This window comes from Exophiala dermatitidis, assembly GCF_000230625.1.
Source record: "Exophiala dermatitidis NIH/UT8656 unplaced genomic scaffold supercont1.1, whole genome shotgun sequence".
NCBI classification, from domain to species: domain Eukaryota; kingdom Fungi; phylum Ascomycota; class Eurotiomycetes; order Chaetothyriales; family Herpotrichiellaceae; genus Exophiala; species Exophiala dermatitidis.
This window is the reverse complement of record NW_008751646.1, coordinates 407,626-416,939: the sequence shown is the minus strand read 5'-3', so window position 1 is coordinate 416,939 and position 9,314 is coordinate 407,626. Positions and strand designations below refer to the sequence as shown.

At 51.3% G+C, this 9,314-nt stretch overlaps 6 protein-coding genes across 6 annotated transcripts; 3 read left to right on the top strand and 3 right to left on the bottom strand.

The window, feature by feature from the left end:
* Positions 1 to 1,160: 1,160 nt before the first annotated feature.
* On the bottom strand, positions 1,161 to 2,219 carry HMPREF1120_00152 (glutathione S-transferase; the record flags this gene model as incomplete). Its single annotated transcript, XM_009154142.1, has 1 exon — positions 1,161 to 2,219. The coding sequence occupies one exon, from the start codon at positions 2,217 to 2,219 to the stop codon at positions 1,161 to 1,163; it is 1,059 nt and encodes a 352-aa protein (XP_009152390.1).
* A 414-nt stretch (positions 2,220 to 2,633) lies between these two features.
* HMPREF1120_00151 (uncharacterized protein) lies at positions 2,634 to 3,863 on the bottom strand (the record flags this gene model as incomplete). Its single annotated transcript, XM_009154141.1, has 1 exon — positions 2,634 to 3,863. The coding sequence occupies one exon, from the start codon at positions 3,861 to 3,863 to the stop codon at positions 2,634 to 2,636; it is 1,230 nt and encodes a 409-aa protein (XP_009152389.1).
* Positions 3,864 to 4,308: 445 nt separating this feature from the next.
* HMPREF1120_00150 (uncharacterized protein) lies at positions 4,309 to 5,579 on the top strand. Its single transcript, XM_009154140.1, has one exon. It carries the CDS (start codon positions 4,698 to 4,700, stop codon positions 5,169 to 5,171), a length of 474 nt encoding a protein of 157 aa, XP_009152388.1. The 5' UTR covers positions 4,309 to 4,697; the 3' UTR covers positions 5,172 to 5,579.
* A 79-nt stretch (positions 5,580 to 5,658) lies between these two features.
* On the bottom strand, positions 5,659 to 6,516 carry HMPREF1120_00149 (40S ribosomal protein S2; the record flags this gene model as incomplete). Its single annotated transcript, XM_009154139.1, has 2 exons — positions 5,659 to 6,174; positions 6,244 to 6,516. The coding sequence occupies 2 exons, from the start codon at positions 6,514 to 6,516 to the stop codon at positions 5,659 to 5,661; spliced, it is 789 nt and encodes a 262-aa protein (XP_009152387.1).
* Positions 6,517 to 7,259: 743 nt separating this feature from the next.
* Positions 7,260 to 7,699, top strand: HMPREF1120_00148 (uncharacterized protein; the record flags this gene model as incomplete). Its single annotated transcript, XM_009154138.1, has 2 exons — positions 7,260 to 7,296; positions 7,347 to 7,699. The coding sequence occupies 2 exons, from the start codon at positions 7,260 to 7,262 to the stop codon at positions 7,697 to 7,699; spliced, it is 390 nt and encodes a 129-aa protein (XP_009152386.1).
* A 588-nt stretch (positions 7,700 to 8,287) lies between these two features.
* Positions 8,288 to 9,060, top strand: HMPREF1120_00147 (translation initiation factor eIF-4E; the record flags this gene model as incomplete). Its single annotated transcript, XM_009154137.1, has 3 exons — positions 8,288 to 8,434; positions 8,482 to 8,577; positions 8,626 to 9,060. 3 exons carry the CDS (start codon positions 8,288 to 8,290, stop codon positions 9,058 to 9,060), a joined length of 678 nt encoding a protein of 225 aa, XP_009152385.1.
* Positions 9,061 to 9,314: the final 254 nt, after the last annotated feature.

Below are 9,314 nucleotides of genomic sequence, written 5' to 3'. Positions count from 1 at the left end.
AGTTATAGGTGTGCAGTTATAGGTGTGCAGTTATAGGCGTTATAGGCGTTACAGGCGTAGCGCCGTACCGCAATAGGCGGGTGGGCAATAATATAGGATGTATTGACTTACGCAATATACGGCGCTATAGGCACTAAATGGAAGTGGTTAGCGCCGCACTAAATAGGTTTAGTTTTTGTGCGAAATAAGGATGCTATTGTGCGAAATACGGGCTGCCCCATGTCCGCGTCGTCATCCCCAAGAAGCAGCTAATTAGCTGTATCAGAACTCTCCAGCAGCCACAGTTAGCCGCAGTGGGAGGGTCGAGCACGGCATTGGCCGGTCGCTCTGATAGAAAAGGAGGGTCTCCCGATCGAAGACGGTCGAGGGTGTCTGCGGCCGGGAGCTAGACAAGGATAAGACTGGCTTTCTGTGGGAGTCTGTACAATTGTTGTATGGTTAGTAGCTCGCCAGGAGGCCAGGGGTCAGAAATGCACAGGGACAGGTGCCACTTTTTCCGCGCCGCAATTTAGGGCGCGCGATATCGAGAGTAGCATGGCGAGACCAAACAATGATACCCTAATCTCCAGTGGGTTCACTCCAGAACTTGAAAGGCACAAGGCACAGGCATTCGGAGGACTCTCCACGGACTGTCATGGCTCGACTCGTTTGACATCAGCGGCCATCCTGATGATATTGTACCTGGCATACTGTAATAATAAATCGGTCAAACGTTTGGCTCCGAGATCTGAAGAGCCTTGAATACTTTCCTGCCCGTTGCTGGAAGCGTGATAGGAAAATTGGTCATCTCGGCCAGGAAAATATTTCTCCCATTAGCCTTTAGTACTAGGCAGAATTACGGCGCCGGCGATATTCAAACGCTACCTAGCACTGCAACCAATATGGTTAACATGTACTAGTAGCCCAAGGGGTATGGACGATGTTTATTCGTACCCTTCAAGCTAGGCATCGTCTTAAGTTACAGTAGGTATTTTTCGGCGCTATCGTTCAAGCCTGATATCGACAAAATTAAATTCTTCACCGCCGCTTCAATGTTTCAGTTCATGGCAGCATAGTATACAAGCAGTATGATCCATCCTGCAGTCACCACCGATTCAAGAACAGAAAACGGAACGGAACAGCACAGCCTGGCCCCTCCTGTTCGCTTTCTGGTCCACTCATCAAGCGGGCAACTTCTTTTCCAGTTCCACGACCTCTGGCATTGCCACACCGCCGACCCTCAACTTCGACAAATCAGGCTCGTACCCCTCCTCGACATCAGGATACGGCCCCCGCGGGGTAATCGCCTTAGGATTAATATCATAATGGCTCTTAGTATAATTCTCCTTGATATGCTTAAAATCAGACGTCTCCTTGAACCCCTTGACATTCCAGTACAAGTTCTTCAGATAATTGTTGAGCTGGGGGTAATCGTGCCGAATAGTACCCAAGTTACACTTGAAATGCTGGACGTAGACGGTATCGAAACGGATCAAGGTCGCATAGGCCCTGATATCGAGCTCCGTGAGCTCCTTGCCCAAGATGTACGGCCCCCCGTTCTCAGCCACCATCTTCTCCAGCCGATTTAGGGCCGCAAACACCGGCAAGACATTCTTGTCGTAAGTTTCTTGGGAATCCGCAAATCCGGCCTTGTACACGCCTGTGTTGAGGTCTCGTTGCATCCATTCTGCCACCTCGTCGATTTTTGGTCGCAGGTGCTCCGGGTACAATGTGACTCGGGCGTAGTCCTCAGGCAATAGTGGGTTGAGTGCCGTCTGGAGGTCTCGAAGAAGTTCCGCGCTCTCGTTGTTGACGATTGTTTCGGTGTCTCCATCCCATAATACGGGAACGCTGTATCGGCCCTTGTACTCTGGGTCCGCTTTGAAGTATATTTCGTGCATGTACTTGCTGCCGTAGAGGTGGTCCACCGTGGCACCCGGGTACTCGTCGTCCGTTTGAGGAAACTGCCATCCCGGCCATCCTTTCTCGTCGCCTTTGGGGTACGGTTTGACGATCGAGATGTCGATGATGTCGGTGAGTCCCTTCAGATGTCGTACCAGATTCGCCCGGTGCGCAAACGGGCAGAAGAGCCCGATATACATGTGATACCGACCCCTTTGAGGTGGAAACGGTCCGTCAGGTGTGATTTTGCCGTGCCATGATTGCGCTGTGCCCGCGAGATGCTGTGTGACCGTCGTCGGCGCTGGGCGGCCAGGCGTGGGGTGGGTAGTCGAACTCATTGAGCTGAGAACACTGTGATTTGTATACTTGATTTGAGGGACTAATTGCCTATGTATACATTCGAGACGATTCATCTAATATCCCACGGGCAGGAATTGTTCTCCTCATACTGTTCAGCCATGAAGGTTGATTGATTACTGAGATGAGGACGTGTAATTCCGCCCTCTGACGTCAACGCATGTGCGATTCTACAAGACCTTGAACTTTGAAGTTGGTTATGAAGTTTCTTTATTTTTGTCTCGCAGCCTCGTCATGTTTCCTTCATGGCCAGCAAAACTAAGGTATTCCCGATGCTGCTCCCCGCTGAATGAAGCCCATTAATAGTACACAATACAAGCAAGGCCATCTCAATAGCCTTCGAGTAGAGTCCGGTTGTGGCTCTCCTTGCCTTTGTGAAAATACACCGTACTGGCTTATTGATTCTTCACATCAGACTTGGCCTTCTCCTTCAGTTTTTGGCCCTCCTCAACCTTCTGCGACAGGACCTTCTTCACGTCCTCGATCGCGCTCTTGACCAACTTTTCGGCCTCCTGTCCATGCTTCTGACTCAATTCCTGCAATTGTTGCAATTTGGGGCCAATCTCTGTGCCGCCTGGGATCATGTGGAGGAACTGTTCGATTCCGCTACCGGCACCGTCTGAGACCTTGTTGGCTTGCTCTTTAACGAATTTTTGGAGATCGTCCGTATTCCCCGACTTGCTGGCTTCTTGTACCTTTTGCCATAATTGACCAAGGTCACCTTGAAGAAGCTTGTCCTTGTTGCTCTCGAGCAATTCTTTCAGTTGCGGTTGCTTGTCAAGCAGTGGCTTGGCCTGCTCAAGTCCCTTCTGCCAGGCTTGATCACCATACTTTCGCAGCTCTTGCGTCTTGTCCTGTACCAACTTCTGTAGCTTGTTGATCGTATCCATGCTCACTCCGCCTTTCACGATATCTTGCACCTGCTTCCACGTCTCGTCGACCTTCTGCTTGGCTTCGGGCCCGTACTGCTCGCCCATCTTCTTCAGCTGTTGAAGGTTGCCGCCGACTTTGTCCTTCAATTCTGGATGGTTGTTCAGAATGTCATCTGCAGCATCCGAAGCCAGGCTGGCGATGCGGGTGAAACATTTCTGGATCACGTCCCAGGCCTGACTGACTGCCTCAACGCTGAACCCGGCCTTTGTCACATCCTTCAATTCGCCGTACGTCTCGTGGATGATCTTGTCCACCTCATCGCCGTGCTTTTCCCGCACCTTGTCGAGATCGTCAAATGCAGAATCCACGTACTTCGACGCTCCCGGGATCATTTTCGTATAGCTGTTCACCGTGTCGCGTAACCACTCAATGGCTTGGTTGGGTTCTGGTGCGGCCTGCGTCGTCTTCTTGAAGGCACTATCCACGTAGGATTTGGCGGTGTGGACGCTGTTGACCACGGTCTTTGCGCCCGAAAAGGAGTACCAAGCATACCCTCCCAGCAGAGCGACAGCGCCGCCGGCTAAACCGCCCAACAGCGCATGGTTTGCGGAAGAGGAGGCTGCTTCTTTAGATGTAGAGGACGATGAGGTTGACTGAAGTCTAAGGTTGCGCGGTTGTCGAGGGCGAATGGGTTGACGGACTCTCAGGGCACGTGTCGACCGCAAGGCCGCTCTTGGAGTATTCGCCAACATGATTGCGAACGGTGAAGGGATGGAAGAATAGTAGTACTAGTGAGAGGATGAAGGGGTCAAGGTTAAGAACGTGGGTACTTTGGTTTGAATTGGTTTGAAGAGGTGGGTTACTGTAGGACAGGAGGGAAGGGTTGATGCTGACAGGGGACAGTGTATTTATGAATTAGAAGTGCTGCGATTGAAAAGTCTCTTGAGCTTCAACTTGAAGAAGAGCCCCAAACACAATGACGCAGGTTGCCCTCACTTTTGGAGCTCTTACCAGACAGTGACGAACTGCCATTGGCACGGTAGTCGCAGCTTTCCAATGTTCCCAGCGCTGGAGTCGGAGTGAGTCCCTGGGACACCGCCACGGGACGTCATTGTTGCTGAGGCGCGAAGCACAAATACGTCACCATCAAGAGCGCCGCCAGCAGCGCTCAAACTCTTTCTCGGCGGCATTGGCAATGCCTAGGTACGTTTGTGGCGCTGCGCAGTGTTTGACGTGAAACTGAGAGTAGATACTAAGACATAGGTAGTACTGTGTCTACCTCGGGTAGCGTCCATGGTTACAGAAGACAGCTCTGTAGCAGATCGAAGTTGAGGCGCTTCATAGGGTCCGTCGCCAGGCACGCAAACGTTGCCCCAGATAGATTAGACCCTGATCTGAGATTTCATCTGATGAGATTAACCTGCATCTCCGCATGGGACCTCACCATCGCATCTCCGAATACTACTACTACAGCACTGCCATATTATTTTAGCCATTCCGCAAGCTGATCCATCAAGTATCCGTCTTTTACGTTTGTATTCTTCGTCTTACTGCCGCCGAAGCCATCGAGATCATCTGCCACCAAAATGACTTCCAGACCAGCTGCGCGGCTGCTTCAAAGAGCGCTTGCTTCTACTAGACCACATCGAACAATTCGCCAGCATCAAACATTTTTCGTTGTTCGCCCTCGGTCTTCGAGTCTACAAATCTACCAGAATCAATTTTCTCGAAGTCGCCTATCTGCATTCCATACTTCCTCATGCCGGCGCGCCCAGTCACCTACGGCAGATGCTTTAATGGAACATCTCACCGAACTATACTCGACCGCCAAGGACGAATTTGAAATTGCTGCAGAGGAGACAGAAAAGAAGACAGTGTACGCCGCCGATGACCGCGAGGCAGCACAAGAAGCATTGAAGGCGCTTAAGGATGCGTTTGAGAAGGCGGTTAAGGAGAGCAACCCGGAAGTCGGGAAAGAGATCCAAAGTCGAGTGGGCCAAAGAATAAGAGAATTGGAGAATGCGGTCAAGGCTATGGAAGAAATGGCAATGGAGGACTAGGCTGGAGGCTTTTCGCCATATAGACCTGATGCCATGAGTTGTGTCAGCCAAGGGGCCTGGACAGCCTCCGTTTCCTTACATTGGTGGCCCTTGAGACTACGAATGTTCAATAAACATTTACCATGCTCTGCTCAACTTGATGGAGTCCCTGTCTGCAGCAGAAATGGACGTGTGCAATCGCGCCACGGTGTCTCGGAAAAGAGATCAACCGGGAATGTTGCGCGCTGGCCATTGCTGTGGGCTTTACTCTTACGGAAAGGCTGCAGCCATCCAGGCGTATGACCATGCTGTAGTAAAATGCTGCTGGCGTAGCCATCAACCGTGTGACGCAAGAGCACAGAAAAGCGCCACACAGAATAAACAAATGCAAGTTATTCAACCATGGAATTCAGGTACAGACATGTCTTTTTGGTCCATACGCCATGCGCAGCGTTTTCGTGTTCGCTGAAAAATGCAACTGACTACCCTATCCCCTGATGCTATCCGTCTAGTATCTCTTGCCTTCTCTCAGCACATCACCGTACTCCTCCAAGGGGCTTCGGATGAGCTTGTTCTCCTTCCACAAGTTGGGGGTCAGGAAGCCATACGAGTTGCTGACAGCAACGAATGTAGCCTTCAGAGTGTTCTCGAGCGTCTTTGTGCTTCCCGCAGAGGAAGTGTATGCATCCTGGACACCGGCAAGCTGCAACAATCTCTTGACGGCGGGCGAGGCGACAAGGCCAGTACCGCGAGGAGCGGGGATCAATCGAACGGTGACGGAACCGCACTTGCCAGACTCCTTGGTGGGCAGAGAGTGAGGCTCACCGAGGTTGGTACCCCAGTAGCCTCGTCGAACGGGCAGAACGGAGAGTTTGGCGATGATGATGGCGGCACGGATGGCAGTTGCGACTTCTTTGGAGGTCTTGATACCGAGACCGACGTGACCCTCGCTGTCACCAATGACCACGATGGCCTTGAACCGGGTTCGCTGACCGGCACGGGTTTGCTTCTGGACGGGTTTGATCTGCGTTGAAAAAGCCATGTTAGATCACGATATCCTCCTGAGCACTGGCTGTCCTCGAAGGCATCTTACCTTCATCACTTCATCCTTGAGCTTGGGCAGGAACCAATCGACAATCTGGTACTCCTTGATGGGCAGCGAGTGCAGGTAGATCTGTTCCATGCTCTGGATCTTCCCGGCCTTGACCAGACGACCCAACTTGGTGACTGGTTGCCATTCCTTTTCCTCAGATTTTGCACCTCCACGACGGCCACGGCCACGTCCACGTCCGCGGTCTCCCCGACCTCTGTCTCCGCGGCCTCGGTCACCGAAACCGCCACGTCCACGAGGAGCAGCGTCAGCCATGTTGATTGATGATAGCGCAGGTCTTTGAAATTGACGAGAAGGTGCTGCGCAGTTGCGATGTCGTGGTGTTCGGCGACGAAGTGGTGCAGTGGTTTGTGCCTCAAACCCAAAGCGGACGGCGGCACCGTTTGGCGAAATCTATTGCCAAGGAATGAAAACCCTAAGACCAGCACTGATTGGGAAATTCGGGGTGGTCCTCGGACTGAGCAACTGGTAAGGAAGGTTTAGCGAAGCCCAACCGGCATCCGGGGCCACCAAATAACAGAAGGGCGGGAAGGGACCAGCCTGTCAGCCAATGAGGACTCCACCTGCACTGTAGCATGCAATGACGCAGATCGCTATAGTTGAAAGCCCCCTAGAGATTTGCGGTGGTTCAGATCTTTGATCGCGACACAGAGTATTCTAAACACTTGATCGCGCTGTAGGTCAACGGAATTTACACTTTGCCTACTTCCTATGAGACGATACGAAGACTTAACGAGTGTTGTACCAGAAGAAAAAACATCATGTTGAAGTGGTATGCCATAGTGCTGTCCCCAGACGCGCTTCAAACACTCATCCTTCCAGGTATCAGGCAAGACTCGCAAAGAGGCCTCTCTTAACGCAGGCAGTCACCACCGCCGTATGTAATTCTCGAGATCCATTCATCAATGCTTGGTCTGACTTAGAGGAAGGTGCTTTTTGGCGCTGGCGACACGCTCGCGCAACAGGCGGTGGAACGAAAGGGCTTCAAAAACCATGATATGGCAAGAACAGGTCGAATGTGCTTGTATGGTGGCTGTGAGTACCTATGCACAATCCTTTCGCTCCGCGAATGCTGACGTAGACAGTCATTTTCGGACCGGCGGCCACCAAATGGTATTCCTTCCTGCAAAACAAGATCAACCTCCGATCGCACAATGCTACCATCGCCGCACGAGTGCTGGCAGATCAAACAGTCTTCGCCACATGCAATATGGCACTTTTCCTGTCCACGATGTCCATCCTTGAAGGCAGCAACCCCTCGGAAAAGCTTGAAAAGAGTTATTGGCCGGGGCTGAAGGCCAACTGGGTGCTATGGCCGGCCGTTCAAGCGGTAAACTTCACGGTAGTGCCGCTGGAGCATCGGGTACTGGTTGTGAACATAGTCAGTCTTGGCTGGAACTGCTTCTTGAGCTGGCTGAACAGTTCAAGTTCTAAGTGAGTCTCGACCACTTGCAAGCATAGTCACTTAAGAGCGGTTAGGAGCGCAGGTTGTTTGAGTCTTTGTTCTCAGTGGGCATGGCAAGCGATAGAGCCAGTTGACTCCCATCAGATGTAAACCAGATATGAACCTCTCTCATGCAAAACTGTAGAAGTGATCTCAAAGTTAATAGAACGGATGCAAGGAGTAAATAGTTCAGATCCGAAAGGAACCGCAGGCGGGAGACATGCAATTGCGCATGAGAGACGCTAAACCGTTTTGGGTTGTGGCCGCAGTCTGGGACTTTCGAGATTCTTGCCGCAGGCTCATATAGCAGAATTTGGCCGGTGCATCACTGTTCGCGCTTTCACCACCACGCCTTCATTCCCCGAAGTTCAAATTGAGTCACTTTAGGTGGACAGTCACTCTCCACAGCCAGAAGACGCTTGGCGGGTTTTGTTTGCTGTAATCCTACTTCTTTGCCGCGGGCGCTTGACAACCGATAAATCTTTCTCGATCATCGCCTCCGCGATTGCTCTTATTCACATACTTCCTGTTTCTCATTTCCTTCCGACGACGTTTGTCTGATACACTCCGCACGCTCCAAAAATGGCCGAAGTTGAGACGCCCCAGCCGGTTCCTGGCCCAGTCTCGGACGAGAATGCCGCTCCCTCTTCAGACGAGATCAAGACTGTGTTTCATGATGTGAACAATTTCAACGTCAAACACCCTCTGCTCAACAGCTGGAGCCTTTGGGTACGCTAGCATCAACTGATCATGGATAAAAGCTAACCGTTGTTTAGTTCACTAAGCCGCCCTCGTCGAAAGGAGACAACTGGAATGACCTTCTCAAAGAAGTGATTACATTCGACACCGTTGAAGAGTTCTGGGGGATTTATGTATGTTCAGGTCTCGCGTGAACTTTGACATTTCTCTGACATTTACAGAACAACATCACCGCCTGTTCAGACCTTAGTCACAAGTCTGATTACCATCTTTTCAAGAAAGGAGTCCGGCCAGAATGGGAGGATCCGCAGAACAAGCATGGAGGCCGGTGGTCCTACACGTTCAAGGACAAGAAGTCTGTCAACATCGACGAAGTGTGGCTCCACACCCAGCTTGCAGCAATTGGCGAAACTTTGGAGGATGAAGGAGACAATGAAGTCATGGGAGTCGTTGTGAATGTCAGAAAGGCATTCTACCGAATCGGGTTGTGGACTCGCACCACCGGAAAGGCTGGGAGCAAGGACACTTTGATGAAGATCGGTCAACGCTTCAAAGAGGTTTTGCAGCTCCCTCCAAACGAATATGTCGACTTCTCTGGCCACACTGATGCCGCGCATGCGGGCAGCACTAGGGCAAAGACGAAGTACACGGTCTAGATTGTCCATATCAACTGTTGTGGCGGAGTCTTTTTGAGCATGGAGTATTCTTTGCTTATGTTTAGAACGGCTCAATCGTGCTGGGTCGGGGTTCAATGGCGTTTACCAGGAGAGGAAAAATGTCTCTCAGATGAGAAAAGCGATACCCAGCATTTTACTGATGATCAGCATAGCATCAAGGTTGGACTTTCTAGTCGAACCGGAATATGATACTGATATTCATTGAGACGTGCCGCTGGTTCAATTGCATCTGG

Excerpts from the sequence above, each read along its gene's own strand:
- HMPREF1120_00150 (XM_009154140.1), top strand. The coding sequence starts at position 4,698 with ATGACTTCCAGACCAGCTGCGCGGCTGCTTCAAAGAGCGCTTGCTTCT.